This window comes from Monodelphis domestica, chromosome 2 (assembly GCF_027887165.1).
Source record: "Monodelphis domestica isolate mMonDom1 chromosome 2, mMonDom1.pri, whole genome shotgun sequence".
Taxonomy (NCBI): domain Eukaryota; kingdom Metazoa; phylum Chordata; class Mammalia; order Didelphimorphia; family Didelphidae; genus Monodelphis; species Monodelphis domestica.
In genome coordinates, this window is record NC_077228.1 from 232,616,127 (window position 1) to 232,634,135 (window position 18,009).

Consider the following 18,009-nt stretch of genomic DNA (forward strand, 5'->3'; position numbering starts at 1 on the left):
TGTGTAATTTGTACTTACTTATCTTTGCACTAGTTCATATAAGTCTTCTCAGTTTTCCTTGAGCCTGTTCTTTTTATTGTATTTTTTAAAATTTCTTACAGTGTAATAATAGCTAATATTTATATAGTATTTACTATGTCAGTCACTGTTCTGAGCCTTTACAGTTACTCTCTCATTTGATCCTGGCAGATAGGTGCTATTATTATCCCCTTTTTACAGATGAGGAAACTGAGGCAAAGAGAGGTTAACTAATTTGCTGATCACACAGCTAGTAAGTATCTGAGGCCAGATTTGAATTCAGATTTTGAGTTCAGGTCTTCTTGACTCCAGATGCTCTATCCATTTTCCTACCTTAAATTTATATACCACAGTTTGTTCATCTATTCCCCAATTGGTGGATACTCACTTTGTTTCTTGTTATTTGTTACCACAAAAAGTGCCTCTAAATATTTTTGTGTATTTGTGTCTTTTCCCTCTAACATCTTTGGGGGTATATTCTTAATAGTGGTATTTCTGGGTCAAAGAGACTTCATAGTTTAGTGACTTTTTGGAGTTAGTTTCAAATCGTTTTGGGGAAAGGTTGGAGTAATTCACAGTTCTTTTATCAAACTTGCCAATCTGTTGGGTGTGAAGTGGAACTTAGAAGTTCTTTTAAGTTGCATTTCCCTTATCATTAATACCTTGAAATGCCTTTATAGAGGGTTATTTTTAAAATATTTAAAATATTTTGATATAAGGATTTTGGTCCTTTGATAATCCACTGCTGCACAACAAGTATATATCTGTTTTACAGTCAAAGAGGAACAATTTACCATTTTTCAACTGAGTGAACATGCTAAATCTCTCTCCTTACCCTATTCCCAATGACAGTTGTTTTTGTTTTTAATCTCCAACACCTTCCAAAGAAAATTTTTGTAAAGAAAAAAATATCTGTCACTGTTGTGTAATTACCATTTTTGTTTTATCTTAAGCCATATATGTTAACATTCCTCACACTCTTGGTATTGAAAGCAAACCAAGTGTGGGAGAATTAATGCATCCCAATGCAGGAGGCTTATTTTAGGGAAGATAACTCCAGGTGACTCAACTTGTGAAGCTTTCTTTTTTTTTTTTCTTCTTTTAATCAGTTGCTTGATTCTCTGAGCATACCACCAGCAATGGGCTCTTTCTAACATCTTCATAGTCCCCTTTGTGAGAGATATGTGTTTACTTGGGGTGCAGGAATAGCAGTTTGACCCTAAATTAAAGTTTATGATGCTGCAGTTACCTTTTCCTTCAAGTGAGCAACTTTTGTTTGAATCCACTTCGTGTAATTTGAGACTACTTTCCAGCATTAATTCTTGGAATCCCTCACAATAGGGTTTAATCCTCGCTGAAACTAAGAGTAACAGCTGTTCTTTTGGCTCTTTGATTTCTTTCCTTCAATTTCTTTCATTGTCAGACTAGACAAAACTCTTTAAACAAACTTTTGCTGAGGAAAAGAATTGCAGGTGAACTGGTTCCAACACTGAAAAATATAGCCCTGTGGGACTCTTCCTTATGCCACCTGGAGAGTAAGTGACTAAATCTGTCAGTAGATTATCAGAAGTTTTTTGGTGGTGCAATGGTTTTCTTTTCTTCCTTTCCTTTTTTTTTCCTATGACAATAATCATAAGGACATTCTCTTTCTCGAATTAATTTGGTTTTTACCTTCTATTGATTAGGAATAATATCTGGGCTCATTTGTTCTAAGCAGTATTTTATGTCTCTGTTTATCACTTGGCCTATATGCCTTGTTCTGGATGAGGATGTATGACTGATGAACAATTGCTGAGTTCTCTGGCTCTTCTAGTTGAGTCTTCCCAGAGCCACACTTTATTGGCTCTTTATAGGAGTTGCAGCCATCATTCCAAAAGTGTAGCACCTAGGGAATCATAAATAACCCATGCCCCTCCCCTGGGCATTGTACCATTCATGTATGCTTTTATTTCCACTAGAATACGCTCCCTAACATAATTCCAGAATTTTAAGATCCTCAGAGAGCTCAGCAAAAGGTTTAATGAGTTAATTTTGGTCCACTCAGGTGTTTTGTCAACAGTATAGACACAAATGCTGGCTCTTCAGAGAAACTGCATCCTATTGACCCTTTTAAATGATTACATGTTTCAAAAGTATAGAAATTTTGTGAATGTTTCTGGAATTGAACAGTAGCTTAAAATATACATATATATATATATATACATATAAACATATATATGCATTGTATTTATATACACTCATATATACATTTGTTTTCTGTTTTAAATCTGGTATCTGGCTATATAGATTGGTTCCAGTTCCTGTAACTAACCACTTAAATCTGTCTGATGCTTTTATTTTTACTTTATGAAAGAGGGAGAGACATTTCATGGTTTCCTAATCTGTTTCTCTTCCTTATGCCTTTCAATGGAACTGAAACAGCTGAGATTAAAAAGCTAGTAGCAGGTATGAATCAAAAGGACTGTGTCAAAATAAAAAAATATTTACTCAGGATTTTAAAATCAAAGAAAGAACAGCATCTTAAATTACAAAGATGATAATGTGCACGATCTTGTAAGTATTTTGCATGAGCATGTATGTCAGAACCTTATAAAAAGAATAACAAACCTTAAGCTAAGTCATCATAAATATCAGAACCACAGTCATTCTCCCCAACACCCTATGAATGGGCCTTTACCCTAAACAAACATTTGTACATATGTAGATAAGTTCACCACTTCTTAATGGTTGAGTGGATTCCTGCCACCAGCTTGCACAGAACTGACTGTTACAAGTCCATAAATGGAACCTGTTAGAAACAGGCCACATTATAAAAGCAAAGTTGCTTAAGACATGTTTCAGAGATATTAAAGTTGGAGGAGATAGACAGGGATCCCTAATTGCAAGTTCTACTGTGTCTCTGGGGCTATATTAATATATTCTTCTTATATATTAATATGCAGGAATGGCTTTCATTCCATCAGCAAAGCTATATACTGTGGTCCTGCTGGGTTGAAATCTTGAGCTACGTGTTTTAGAGCCCTGGTTTTCAGAGAAAGCTTGTCATCTTTACCTTGTATTAAATCCAATCAAGCCATGGAATACATTGTTTACTGCCAGACTTGCAGTCCTTTGTCTTCTGACTTCTTAGTGTACCTTTGATTCTTTGAGATTGGATCTAGTTTGTGGGCCCTAAAATATTGGTCTTTATAAAGGGAAGTGGAATGTATATACTTCTACATTTACTCCCCCTTTCAGGAGGCCTTTCTCTTATAATAGTTGACTATTATAATAGCTGACAACTCCATAAGAATTAAAAATGTCAATTAGACATTTGCTTTAAAATCTACAAAGAAATAGTTGTAACTACTTGGTGTTTTTTTGAAAAGTGTTTTGTTCTGCACTAAAGCCTGAAGGCTTCAGGATTTTATATTCCCTATAATTTTTCATGGGAGGTGATTTCATTTAAATGAAAGTGGTACATTTGATCAGAGGATATTACTAATGAGACTAGAGTTGTGTAGGTTTGAGCTTGTACATACCAGTTAACTTTATTCTGTTACCCAGACACAAATTATATTTGTAACCCTGGTTAGTTTTCTTGGGAATTTATGCCATTAGTAAAGAGGGAACTGTGTGAGAAACTCTATGCATTAATGCAAATCCATATCCACTGTTAAGGGGGAAAACATATTCAAGATGTTCTACCATTGTCAGTGATGTGGTTTTATTTGGGAAGCATCTCTTACTCTTGCTCATTATTTTATCCTCTTAATTTTGGAGCTCACATTTCATTTATCTTCAGGCTTCAGAATTCCCAGGTAATACATATTCTAACTGGTTCTCATTCAAAGCCTCCTGACTTACACAGCTATGTTTTAGGACTAAATAGTGGACTAAAAATGAGCCTTTTCCAGTATTCAAATACCCTCCATGCCTCAAAGACGGTAGTGTAATTAATCTGGCATAAGTAAAGTCTAGTTGTTCAATCCTAAAAAAGCTTTCAGAAAAGATTTCCATATTTTCTTTAGTCTTGAAGACTGCCCAGAATCTATTCCTCTTTATCCAGTAGATTAAGGGGGTGGAAATCATGAAAAAATTTTTATCTTTTTTTTTTCGAAAAGTGGGGCAGAAGGATTATTTTTTATTAGATTATTAAAAACATTCTAAGTATAGTGGGTAATTCATCAGTCTTAGTATTCATTTTGATTGAGGGACAGTTGGGTTTGATTTCTCTTGTTTCTGAGCTACAAATAGAGACAAAAAAACCCCCCAGTTTGGTCACTATTAGGAGATGGGCTTTTGCCCTGGCCTCTAGGAAGGGTAAATTAATCTGATGATCAGCTTCTAGTCCCTGAGTGCATACATATAGTTAAGTCAAATAAATAAATGGCAAGCAGTGTTTTTTGGTCTTACCTACCTTAAGTTATTAAATGTGAATGAATGGAGTAGTAATTATTTGCAAAACATATATAAGAAAAAAAATTACCTGTGGGGTACCACACAAAGAAAGGAAAGTTCACAAATAACCTTTCTACAAATGGTCCTCATGTCTCCATCAGTCTGTTTTTATTTTTGTTTGAATGTCAGAAGCTGGCAAGGCAGAAATGCTTGATCATGCGGTCCTGTTGCAAGTAATTAAAGAACAGCAGGTGCAGCAAAAGCGGCTGCTGGACCAGCAGGAGAAGCTGCTTGCTGTGATTGAGGAGCAACACAAGGAAATCCACCAACAGAGGCAGGACGAAGATGATGATAAGTCAAGGCAAGGTGAGGTGTGGTGGGTACAGATTTTGGTGCACTTGTTGATTAGGACCATCCAGGTCCTGCTGAAAAAAGCACCAAAAGACAGTTTTAGTGATTAGCATATAGATGTGGTCATATAGACTAATTTCCCTTCACTCACCCTTGTCATTTTGCCTATATTTTCTGTAAACCACCTTAATTTTACTAATGTCATAGGGCTAATATTTGATGACAGTGAGCCTCAGTTGTCTGAAGTGCTGTGGGGCATCTTTTGTTTCATATATTCTTTTTTACTTGCTGTTGTATTCTTTTCATCTCTCTCCTTAGAACTGTACTTATTGGAATCCATTGTGTTAATTTGTTTTGTTTTTCTGCCATTAGAAATGCAGCCTGAAGCAGGTGGAGGCATTCCTGTGAGTATAGAGAAGGAAAATCAAGACTCAAAAGTTGGAGAACCAATCAAGAATGTTCTTAAACAGGGTTTGGAAGCTCCTCCAGCCCATCCCAGAGAGCAGCAGCAGCATCCTGGTGAGGAGCCCGATGGAACTTTGGTGAAAAATAAAGCTACTTATTCTAGCATCATTGCTGGCCCAGAGCCCAAGTTTCCCAAGGCCAGGCCACAGGACAGCAGGAAGGATAATGTTCAGCCTGAAGTAGTTAAAGTGGGTAACCCTGGTGAACACATAGAAGATGCCCTTCCTAAGAACTTGGGACAAGCTGATATGATACATCTTGGTGGGCCTGCAGAAAACCCCAAAGAGAAGAAACTTGGAGTTCAGGAATTGCCTGGAAAAAGTCAAGAAGAACAAGCGAGAAGCTCCCAAGAACGAAGGAAAACTGTAAAGGAGGTAGCAATACTTTCTACTGCAGCCATTCCCAAAGAGGAGAAAGCAGAAATTGAAGACTCTGATGTGAAGACCCAGAAAAGAAGCCAAGATACAGAATTTCTAGCTGGTTATCCAGACAAATTTAAAGTGACCATCACTCGGGCCCAAGAATTGCTGCATCAGCAGAAACACCAGAGCATTTCAAATATTGACAAGAATGACGGCCTTCGAGGTAATCATCAAAACCACCAGCTAAATCATGCTAGTCATTCGGAGACAAGAAAAGATGCCCTTGCTGCTAACAGTGGTCCTGTTATGGAGGATCAGCAAAGATCAAGGGAAGCAAGGGAAGAGAATGTACAAAATTCTGAGCAGCTAGGTCCTGAGCATGGACCAGAAGTGCCCAATCAAAAGTCTGATAATGGAAAACTGAACCGGGAACTAAAATCTCAAGTTGGTTCTGACCTACGGAGGAGACGGCGAGATTTATCCCCTTATCCTGTGGAAGAGACAGCTCAGAAAGATGGTGTTATCATCAGTTTCCACTCTTTGCCAGTTGTGAATATGGACAGTCTGAGAAGTGCATTGGAGACTCAACTTCAAGTTTTGCAGGTGGTTCAGAGTAGACAAATTAAACAGTTGCCAGTGACTCAGAAAGAAGTGTGATCTGTCCATGCTATGGTTGAGCTGATAAACCATGGGCATTTTAACATTCAGGAAACAAGCTACTGCGCCTGCCCTGCCTTTTATGCTAGCTATACCAAGCTTGAAGGGTGGAGCATTTGGGAGAGAATATTTGTGAGTTCTGGGTACCATAATTAGAATAATTTCTATTTTTTTTTTTTTTGCATACTGCAATCAGTGTGCTCAGTGCTTTTCCTTTGACCCAAAGATGGCTACACTGTCTAAGCCTTAAACTGCCACTTCTTAAGGATCTCCTGGCATTGTATCAGAGAATGATTTCTTCTTAAATTTTTCTTAACTATCTGCCTTATGGCAAGTAAAAAAATTTTACTTTAAATTTTGTTTCCAAATCTTCTGCACTTTATTTAATTCATAACTTGTGAGGGAAAACTGTTCTGTATATTAGCCACTTGAGATCATATGTAATTTTTAGATTTCTGACGAGGTCCTTCCCCTATTAAAGCCTTTAAGTTAAATTAACAACTAACCACCTCAAGTTCTGCTGATATTTTTGTTTGTTTCTACATCAGACCAATCTACATGAGAAAGGAAATCCTGAGCATAAGGCATGTACAGTGCTTTTTAGGCCTTAAAGCACTATATAAATGTCTGCTAGTATTATCATTAATTTCTTGATCTAGTTAAATGCTTTTAGTTTAGCTGAGATTAGCTCCATTGAATTTGATATACCGAGACCCATCAAATTGACCACATTTGCTGTTATAAAGAGGTTTCATCATTTCACTTAATTTATTCTTCCTCTTGAGTTCACATTGTGAACATTGAGATAAGAAACAATTTCTGTACTTATGAATTTTTTTTAATTGGACCTGTGATTTCATTGCTATAGGGATCTCCCAATGGGAATTTTCTCTACCAATAGAGGGCTATGCCTTTTTTCGTAATTTATAGTCAGAATTGCTAGGTACACTTGGAGATTAAGTGACTTGACTAGAGTCACATAACTAGTATGTGTCAGAAGTGGAATGTGAACCCAGATCTTCCCAACTTGAGGCTAGCACTATTGCCTCATGAAAACCATTTGATATTTGAGACTTCAGTGAGTTTGTATTTGAATTAACAAATAAAGACAACTGTCTGGAAGAAAGGCAGCATGATATAGTGGATAGAAGGCCGGCCTTAGAATCAGGAAGACCAGGGTTCAAGTGTTAGCTCTTACACATTCTGGTTTTATGAATAGACAAGTCTCTTAAAATGTTCAGTGATCCCAATAGCTCTGTAAGACCATAAGTCCGTACCTTTTGTGGATATTTCTACTCCATATTCCCTCGTATTGATGGAATCAGACCTCTTGATTCCTTTGTGGATGTTTTTCTTTCTTCCTTTATTTCAAGAAACAAAAATCCCTTACCCTCTGTCTTATTGTCAATTCTATGACTGAAGAGCAGCAAGAGTTTGGCAATCAGGGTAAAGTGACTTGCCCAGGGTCACAAAGCTAGGAAGAATCCAAGGCTAGCTTTGAATCCATGACCTTCCAAATCCAGGTCCTCTATCCACAGTGCTACCCAGGTGCCTCTGTGTATATTTTTCAAGATTAAGTGTTCTTCTAAGCCCAGTTTTTAAAATATAAAATACCATTCATGTCTATTTAGATAAATCAACTTAGTATTGAGTTGAAGCACTTTTTAAAAGTTCCATAATTCCAAGTGGGTTAAGAACAGAGATGATGGTATACTGAGACTTTTTAAATTGAAGTACATAGGGTACATAATCTGAATCCAAAAGGACACAATTAAACCCTAGCAAATCTAGCACTGTGATCTTTAGTCATTCTCCCTATTAATGCTAGGACTTCATAAACAGTAATGGCCCCAGCCAGCTTCTTTGCTTCAGGAGAGAATGAAGATGATTATTTTTTGAGATGTTGCTGGTATCTAATGAATCTGTGAGAAAAGAGGAACTATAGAAAAGGCACTGACAACTGTCTTCAATACTTGCTTGCTCTAATGTATATTTCCATCCCAAACTACAAATCATCCTTTTTCTTTTTTTATATCACTGTAGCTGTCTTGGCCTTAATCTTCTGAAGTTAAGCCAAGAGAGTCTGGATATGGATTTTGTTATCAAAGAAGTGCAGCTAATCTTGGAATTAGTTTAAAAACATTTTCATATTTTTCTATAGGGGCAGAAAAGCTGTGGTGCTTGAGAAAGCTTCCTGCTCTTATGTGCCTCTTGAACAATGGAAGTTAGTCATTTGATTTACCTGGGCATCTATTGAGATATGGCACACAGAATAGGGAATGGGGCTCTCAACTCTAAAAACAGTGGGAGGAGGGGCATTGTTTCCTATAGCTACCACACCTTTATGGTTCACCAGTTTTAATTAGATAAGGATCACTTAAAGCTTTTTGGGGCACATTGGCATGCATTCAGACTTGTTACGTGAAACATTGAAAAACCATTTGAATAAGGGCCTATTCTGTTTTCTGCATTTTGGTAGATATGATGTGTATGATAAAAGGACCAAAGACACTTAAAAAACATTCCTCAGAAAACTTAATGTAGTCAAGGTTGCTTAGAAGCCACAGCCTTGGCCTTACAAAGGGGAGACAAAATTAGGAAGCTCCTTTTTTAACCCATGCAGCTTTAGCAGTAGTTTGTTTGTTTCTTTTAAGATTTTTTTACATTTAAAATGTAAATTTTTATTGATATTTTGTTTTTCCATCACCTTCATTTTCCATTGTATCCCTACCCATTCCCTTTTACCTAAGAATAAAAAAGAAGGAACAGGAAACTGTTCAGCAAAACTAACCACATCATGCAGGCCTAGCTTATACAGTATTTCTTACCCATCACCTCCTACTTTATTTTCACTTTTATTACCATTGCTTAAACTCAATAAGTGTTGGGGGAAAAAGAACTGAGGATTAGGAAATAAATGTGTTGGTTTGGGTTTTTTTTAAGTGAAAGTATTTTGGGTTGAGCTCTTGTTCTTGAACTACAGTTCATATACACAGTTCCTAACAAATCTTTTGTGTATGTGTGTGTTTAATAAACACACAAAAATCAATCCCCTATTGTATGATTCCCTTAATTTAAAATAGCAACTTTGATCATTGCATTATTTACGAGATTTTTCATTCCAGTACTCTCTTGAACAATTTTGATAGTTGTGTGGGAGATTGGAAAGGAAGAGACTAAAGATGAGAGACCAATTATACTGTTTCCATAATCAAATAACAGATTATGAAAACCTAAAACTAGGGTAGTGCCTATGAGTGGAGAGTAAAGGGCTGATGCAAGATATATTGTGGAGGTAGAACTAGTAATACTTGGCAACCAGTTAATGAGGAAAAGGGGAAAAAAGTAAAAGGTGGCTCTAAAAGTAAATCTCAGTGGCTGTAAGTTTGGTGGTCCTCAACAAAAATGGAGGGAGGAGGGTTGGGGGGAAAGAAAATATGAGTTCCATTTTGGGCCTTTGCATAGAGTCAGAAAGCCATGAGTCCATATCCTATCTCAGACACTTCCTGTACAACCCTGAGGCAAGTTACTCAACCTAATTGCCTCAGTTACCTCGTCTGTAAAATGAGGATAATAATAGCACCCACCTCTCAGGGTTGTGAGAATCAAATGTGGTAACTTATAGCACAGTGCCTGGCACAGTGTAAATGCTATGTAATTTTTATATATATATTGCTTCATCTCCTTGGTCTTCGGATTCTTCTTAAAATGCAGGCATTTAACTAGCTTATAAATTCCCTTCCAATTACCTCTAAATCCCATGGCCCTACTATTTCCAAATGCATACCTTTCACTGAAGCCAGACTTACAGACCATTAGTATGCCATGCTAATTCCCACCTCCTTGAGTTCATTTAGGCTCTTTCTCCTTTCTAGAATGCCCTCCATTTTCACATCAGCCATAACTGATCCCTTTCATTTCTGCCCTCCTATAACATTTGGTTACAAAGGATTACATTCTCTGCCAGTTTTGTCTCCTTTGACTAGGTTGTTTCTTGGAAAAGACTAATGTGTTCCCAGTGCTTGAAAGAGTCCTCAATATATCTTAGGGGCTTAACAAATACTTTGATTGATGGAGGGATGGGAACAGATGTGAGGTTTCAAAGGAATAATAAGGCATGGTAACCCAATGGATGAGAATGAAGGGATCTGAAAACTTAAAAATATTCAACCTCATTGACCAGGAAGAATAAGAATGGCAGAAATGACAGATTGCTAAGGAGGTTCAGTTTGGGAGCATTTGGGGAAGAAGGAGCGAAATTCAGTTTGGAATTAAAATCCAGACAATTAGAAATTTAATGGTAAGATAATCATTTTGGGGAGTTGGGATCTAGGTGGTGATAGTTATATCTTGTAGGTGAAATTCTCCTGGCAACACACGTGGAGAAATAATAGCATTTGTATAGCACTTTATGGTTTACAGAGTGCTTTACAAATAATCTTGTTTTGTCCTAACTCAGTTCTTCCTAACTTCAAGTCTACCAGCAAGTGGCTGAGATCCAGTTAAGGAGGCAGAGAAAAAAAATTTTATAAAATTGCAGTTTAGTCATGTTAAAATCCAAAGCTAAAATAGGAAAACTAGATGGGAATTGCCAAACATCACAGTGTCAGTGGAGGAGAAAGTGCCTATTATCAACATACTAAACTTAATAGCTTCACTGTTTCTTTTTTTCTCTTCCCAAGCCAAAATCAGTATTTATGGTCATTTTGCAGTACACAGAAACCATGATCTTAACATCACTCCCTCATCAGTAGTAAGAATGGGCTGCTGCCAAGTAAGTACTCAATCCTAGAAATGTATTTGAGGATTTTTTTAAGCTCTGAATTTCTGTGGTTGCTGTGAAATGGGACACTGCAACATGATAGGAATCTGTTGCAGTAGCCTTTGTGATGGGTTCCTACTCAGAAATATGCTCACATTATGGCCCCTCTCTTAGCTGTTTCCCATTGCCAGTATCACAAATTTGGATAGTTTAACATTTCTTTTGTTTCTGGAGTAGTTTGGAAATAGGATTGTTAAGTCAAAATTGGACAGTGGGCAAGGTTGCAGAACTCTAGAATTATAAGCTCACCTTCAGTACAAACACTGGGACTCCAGTAACACTTTAGATCAAATGCCATTAACCCCACTTTTGTCTTAAAAGAGAGGTATCCAGTTTCAATGAAAATTTCTTAATTCATTAGGTAATTAACTGAACTTCCCTGTGCTCAAAACAGTATAAGGGCATTATGTACATCAATTGAGGCTATTTTACAGTGTTCAAATCAGTTCATAGGTCTAAAACTAGGTGGGTCCTCAAAAGTCTTTCGTCCAGTCCTCTTATTTTAGAGATGAAGATGAAGCCAATGGTGGTTTAGTAACGTCCACAACGGAATACAAATTGTGTCCAAAGTGTTATTGGAATCCTGGTGTATTTTTCCCATTATATCTTTATTTAGCAAATGCTCTGTAAGGGCAATTAGGTGGCACAGTGGCAAACTGAGCCTTAGACATTTAATAGGTACATGACTGGTTTGCCCCAATTTCCTCATCTAAAAAATGAGTGGGATTAGGAAATGGCAAATTACTCCAATGTCTTGGTCAAGAAAACCCCAAATGGGTCATTCTGAAGAGTCAGATACAACTGAAAGGACTGAACAACAATGTAAGGCACTGACAACCTGGTAGTAATAATAAATATATTTTGTTTCTACCCCAATGTCTTGTTGAACCATGTATGGAAAGCAGCCAGAATTTACCCACATAAGAGTTGTATAGTTACTTTTCTGATGTAGACTTGGGAGTAGGGCAGTACAGAGAAGAGGGCCAGACTTAACTCAGGCCAGTCCATGACAGGTTGAGGATTGAAATGCAATGCAATATTAATGGACTACAGCATTACCATCAAAACTTATCTTATTTATGATAAGACTAAAAAGGATATGATGCTTAATAGCTAACTCAGATAAAACTATTCCTTTCTGCTTCTGCATTCATGGCAGTATTGGATATTCCCACAGAGGAGTGGAAATTTGGATAAATCTCTAGAGTTACGACTCCCAAGACAGAACTTTTTTTATGCCCCTAGTACTCCATACCAAGGCCCTGAGGCAGCTCTTTAAGGGGAAGCTATACCAGCCTGTGCAAAATAAAGACTTCTGACTACATCTCATCTCATGATAACAAAGTCCTCCAATTATTCCAAGGTAGGTCAGCAAATTTGGGTCCAAGGGCCACACAATAAAAACGTTTTTAAATGTAAGAACCATTCTTAGTTGGCCAGCCATATGAAAATGGTGCAGATTCCTGGCCTAGTCAGGAAAACCCAAGTTCATATTAGAACTCAAGACTCATATAAATGCTAGTTAGTACTATTATTAGTGTAATGCAACACGTGTGGACCATAAAATGCAATAAGACTATACTAAAATTTAAAAAGCTTCAGTTCCTAATTCAAATATATTCAATTCTCCACCTCTGCATTCACATGGCAAGTCAGAAAGGAATGCCAACAGGGAATTCAGCTAAACCTTTTCAGTGCAGATGCCACATAGGCTGGGCTTTTTATACTAGTTCTCCAGACCAACCACTTCCAAGAAAGGGTATGGGAATACACATTTATTAAACACCTACTATATGCCAAGCTCTTTACAAATATAATCACATTTGACCCTGATGACAACCCTGGGAAGTAGATACTATTATCATATCCATTTTATAGCTGAGGAGACTGAGGCAGAGAGAAGTTGTAACTAGTCCATATTCATACAGAAAGTATCTGGGTCCAGATTTGAACTCTCTTCCTGACACTAGGCCCTCTTTATCTACCCTACCACCTGGCCGTTTAAGGAAATCACCTAAGCAAAATCCTCGTCCTACTACAGGAAGAAACGGGACAGAAATCAGAAGAAAGGAAGTGTTCTGAAGGGAATAGAGTTGAAAGTGTGGAAAGCCAATCTCTGTTTAACACTTCTCTCCTTTCTCTTCCCCAGGCATCCACGTAGGGATGTCAAATCCTCTATCCTTCCATGTCATTCCTACTTTTAAGGTATTTACCAGGCCTCAGCCCTTACCAATGAATTGCAGGAAGTTGGCTGAGAGAGGGGTAGGCTAGGGTTGCATGGAGAAGGAAATCTTAGAAGTTGAAGCCAGGCAACTATTCATCAGATCTGAGAGGAGCAAAAAAATACAAATTCATTTTTTTAAATAGGCAAAAGGAGTGGGAGTGATTTATGAGGGGAAGACTTTCCTATGGTTCTTATAAAATCAATAGATTAACTCCAAAAAAGCATAATGGTGAAAGGCTATACAAACTGTGGTATATTGTGTTATAAGAAATGATACATAGGGATGAATTCATTTGATAACACTTGAATGAATTGATGCAGGTGGAAGTGAACAGAACTAGAACAATTCACACAATGACCATAATATAAAACAGCTTTTTGAGATTTCAGAGCTTGGATTAATAACCAATTCTGACTTCTTTAGGTTGATGATGAGTGATGCTTCCTACCATTTGGCAAGTGATGGATTCATCATAGCTGGCTGTATTGTTTTTCCTTAACCATTCTCATCTGTTAGAAGGGCTTCTATTGTGGGCAAGGAGGGAAGAGTTGATGAGCAACGATAGTGATGCAAAAAAAAAGCAAAGAGAATCAGGAAAACCTTTTTAAAAACAAGTTAGTTTGGAAGGGGAAATAAAATTTCCCTGCTCATCTCTTCTTCTTGTGTTAAATTAAATTTACTCTTTAAAAAACTGTCCATAACAAAAAAGTTCCATTTCACATACAATCCTCATTATTTTGTATTATTGAAATGTTCATGTTTGACAGCCATGTTCATAATAAAAAAAATTTTAAACACAGAAGAGCTTATTTTGTAGGGCTACGGCTAACATTTCTCTTGTTCTTAAAATCCTTACACAAAAGTGGATAACTCACCAGCTCTTGTTTCCTGAGGGCTATTAAATTTTCTATGGGCATGGCACAGTCTCAGAAAAGCAAAGCCACAAAATATATTTAGATAACTTATTTAAACTCAAAACTTTACTTTTAATTAAATTCACTTCCACTCTAACCAAAATCTTTATTTACAAAAAGTTTACAGAATAACTTCTACCATCATCCTAGCTAATTCTGTTAGGGTTGTGTGTATGTATGTATACGTAATATATGTATGAATATGTGTAAGATGGCATAAGAACATCCTCAAAACAAAAAACACTCTTGTTTTACTTCTAAGAGCTTCAGGTATTCCATGCCTTGGTGCTATAGTTAATATTGGTATTTGACCTCATACTGATGGGAAGGACCAATTGGAAGATAAATTCTGGTGATTTAAAGTCCATCCTAATGCCTCAGTTCAACGTCTTCTTGGCCTGAAATGATAAAAGTATTTGATGTCAGTGGAATATTTTAATGTTAAACATGACATTCTTTAATGAAAATATAGGGAACAGGGAAAGCTAGGTAGCACAGGGAATGGTGTATTAGGCCTTAAGCTGGGAGAACTTGGGTCCAAATCTTACCCGAGATCCTTCCTAGCTGTGTGACCCTGGGTAGGTCACTTAACCCACCCATTGCCTAAACCTTAAAGCTCTTCTGTCTTGGAACTGATACTTTGTATTGATTCTAAGACAGAAGGTAAGGGTTAAAAAAAAAATATATATATATATATATATATAGGAAACCATTGTTGGGAAGAGGCAGAATTTGCCTTCCATTCACTTGAATAATAATAAGATAAATGGATCTGTTCATCAAGTTTGCTTATAGCTCCTAGTCTGATTATGCCACCAAGCCAAGGTCTTGAGTTTGTTCTCTCATATCCTTATTGGTTTTGGCCTACTACATAACTACAACCTATTTGCTTCTTAACTCTCTTCCTCCCTTCTTTCTATCTGTCAATCTATTTAGCTTTGATCATAAGGGGAACTGTTAAAATATGAATGGAACAGTGATTCACACAAGAAAAAAAATTAAAGCAAAATATTACTTAAAAGGGGTGTAGTAATATAATTTGCCCAAGAAGGATATCATAATTAAAATTATGAATTTCGAGTTGATGGAAATAGGTTAAGTAATTAACTTCTGAACTCAATTTTTTCAATATGCAGTTCCCTGGATGAATAATGTTAAATAAATTCTGACATAAGGGTATATAACCAACTACATCAGTCAACTTTTGCTTGACAATAGTAAAAATGAGCATAGGAAAAACAAACCAAAAAAAGGCTTTATTTTAGTTGAGGATTTCTTGTTCCTTTCTCACCAAGCCCTTTTTTCCAGTTCTAGACAGAATGACATTCTTCTCCCCCCCCCCATCTTTTCCCATTATCAAAAAGAAAGGTTAACCCAAAGTAGTGAGGCTGTTTTCAGAGAAGAGAAATAAATGGCTTGAGTAGCCTTTACAATGAAAAAGCAATCAATGAAGGATAGATTTTCTTGGATGAGAGAAAAAAAACGAAGACTGGAAGCAGTACAGGCTGTGTGTGGCCTCTGGCAAAGGTGCAGATTATCTGGATTTCTTGATTTTGTTTTTTAATTGAAAGGATATAAACCGCATAATCTCAGTTGCAAGGTAGAAATTCATACATTGACCATCCAGGTGTTCATGAAATGCTCCTGTATGTTCCACTGAAATCTAACCTACTATATATAGTATAAAAGCATTCTTTGTAGTTTAAATATTGGTGAGTATAACTGCCAAAAATCACTTTGTAAAAGCCTTTCATGTACAATAATCACACAACTCTTTAGTCATCTCTTGTCTACTCAGGTCCTACACTGAAGGGCAACAAATGCTTCATTTGGGGGAGAGTGATGGTCTGTGTGTCTTTTATTAGAGGACAGCTAAAATTTGCAGAGACTCAATTTCAAACTGGCCACAGGATTTTTTTTAATCACAACAACTCTTTACAGGTTTCTAAATTATTTAAATAATTATTCCCTGGACATGTAGTATATCCACACTTTTAAAATGTAACCCAAACTGGACATTACATTTTATTAAAAATCTAACATGAGAGCAGCCAGGTGGCTCAGTGGATAGAACTAAGCCTAGAGAGTGAAGTCCTATGTTCAGATCTGTCCTTGGATACCTCCTAGCTGTGTGACCCTGTGTAAGTCACTTAACCCCAATTGCCTGGCCCTTATTGCTCTTCTGCCTTGGAACCAATTGATTCTACGACAGAAGATAAAAGTTTAAAAAAAAAAACCACTAACATGCAGGGTTCACTACAGTGTTCGCCCAATTAGACACAGATGTGAAAAGAATAATCTGGACAATGAGGAGTCATGGTGATATAACTGTTTAGCAATCCTGCAAAATGGAGTAAATAGCAGTCTGGAATCTGAAAAAAAAAAATTTTTTTTGCCCTGAAATGCTAACTTATTTGTTTACTCATTCTTGGAACCACTGATATCTAAAAACTCATTTTAGAGATAAATAGCAGAGGATGAGTTAGCAGTAAGGAAACTATGTTCCTTTTCAGTAAATCCAGGTCTAGGGAATTTTTTATGGGGTGTGGGTTTGTTCTTAGGACTAATTGCCCCAGCAGTCTTTTTGCTAATAAAGTTTTTTTTTTTTAGATGAATAGGCTTCTAATCATTTTTATTGGTGAAGCAATAGTCCATTGGAAGCAAGGTAAAAGCAATAAAACATGGGACCAGGGTTCACATCCTGCTTCTGACTCCTTACTACTAGAGTAACTTGAACAAGTTACTTAATCTCTTTAGGTTTCAATCATTTGTGAAATAAGAAAGTTGGACTGGAAGGTCTTTCAGGTCCCTTCCAGCCCCAGATCGATGGTTTTATGACCCTTTATGTTATTCTTGAAGATAGGCAGAATTTTGGTGCTTCCAGACAAGATTGTGACTGAAAAAGATAAATAGCAAAAAGAAAAAAAAAGTCTCTGACTTACTATCAAGTAAGGTGTTACTGACAGGTGAAATAACTACAAGGCAGAACAGAATAAGTGCATAGGAGTGCAAAGATTGATGATTCAATCGTGGGCAAAGAAGCGCAGAGGGAGCTGAGATAATCCAGACAAAAGTCTGCATGAGAAAGTAGTCAAGCCTCCAAAATATACTCCCATCTCCCTACCCACTCCATCCCCATGCTAACAAAAAGTATATACAACATGAAGTTCTAGTGTGTTCTATCCCTTTGGAATGGTAGGAAGGCTTCAAGAAACTAGGATGCCGCAGCATAGATTCGTGCTTCATTCAGGGGATTGGAATAAATGAAATTGATCCCTTTTCAACATCTAAGCTCCACCCTCCACCTCCCAGACTCAATTTCTAAGGCTGCCTGCAGAGTCAGCAAGAGCTAGGGAGAGGAGAGGGGAGCAGTAACAAGGCCCGACAGCCACACGTACAACCGCCAGGAAGCAATTCCGTAGGGCCTCGAACTCCTTGGCACAGAGGTTCCTCCTCAGGTCCCCGCCGGGGGCCGTGGCGGCCTGGATACACTTCCCATACGCAGCTGCCTGGAAAGAAGCGAAAAGAGACTGCGGAAACTGAGATCTGCAAGGTGTCCCGGAACGCCGCCTCCTCAGTCACCGGGCCCGGGAGAATGGCCTGCGCGCTGCAGCTCTGAATCCCCAGAAGCGCCCCTCTCACCTCGACTCCACAGGTCGCCAGCCTCTCCGGGAAGCTCTGTATCCGGCTTCGAACTCGGCCCCACACAGCTCCAGTCCCCGACATGAGAAGCTCGTCCTTTTCCACCAAGGCGCTGCCATCTTGGTTCCGCCTACTTCCGACTTCCGCCTACTGCCGATTGGGTGAAATATCTG

General features: G+C 37.6%; 2 protein-coding genes across 3 annotated transcripts in view; one reads left to right on the plus strand and one right to left on the minus strand.

Annotated features, from left to right (window-relative positions):
* Nucleotides 1–6,747, plus strand: part of SLC38A10 (solute carrier family 38 member 10) — a 71,327-nt gene extending 64,580 nt beyond the window's left edge. Inside the window, exons 15-16 of the mRNA XM_056817348.1 lie at nucleotides 4,588–4,764; nucleotides 5,122–6,747. Of these exons, the coding sequence (XP_056673326.1) occupies nucleotides 4,588–4,764; nucleotides 5,122–6,233 (1,289 nt within the window). The 3' untranslated portion in view covers nucleotides 6,234–6,747. The remainder of the gene's footprint in view (nucleotides 1–4,587; nucleotides 4,765–5,121) is intronic.
* Nucleotides 6,748–13,509: 6,762 nt separating this feature from the next.
* On the minus strand, nucleotides 13,510–17,969 carry NDUFAF8 (NADH:ubiquinone oxidoreductase complex assembly factor 8). 2 transcript variants are annotated; one of them, XM_056817351.1, is made up of 3 exons: nucleotides 17,837–17,969; nucleotides 17,593–17,703; nucleotides 13,510–14,592 (listed from the first exon to the last, which is right to left on the minus strand). In XM_056817351.1, the coding sequence occupies exons 1-3, from the start codon at nucleotides 17,918–17,920 to the stop codon at nucleotides 14,572–14,574; spliced, it is 216 nt and encodes a 71-aa protein (XP_056673329.1). In that variant the 5' UTR covers nucleotides 17,921–17,969; the 3' UTR covers nucleotides 13,510–14,571. The 2 variants fall into 2 exon arrangements, with proteins under 2 accessions (XP_056673329.1, XP_056673328.1); XM_056817350.1 differs by lacking the exon at nucleotides 13,510–14,592 and having other exon boundaries at nucleotides 17,509–17,703.
* Nucleotides 17,970–18,009: the final 40 nt, after the last annotated feature.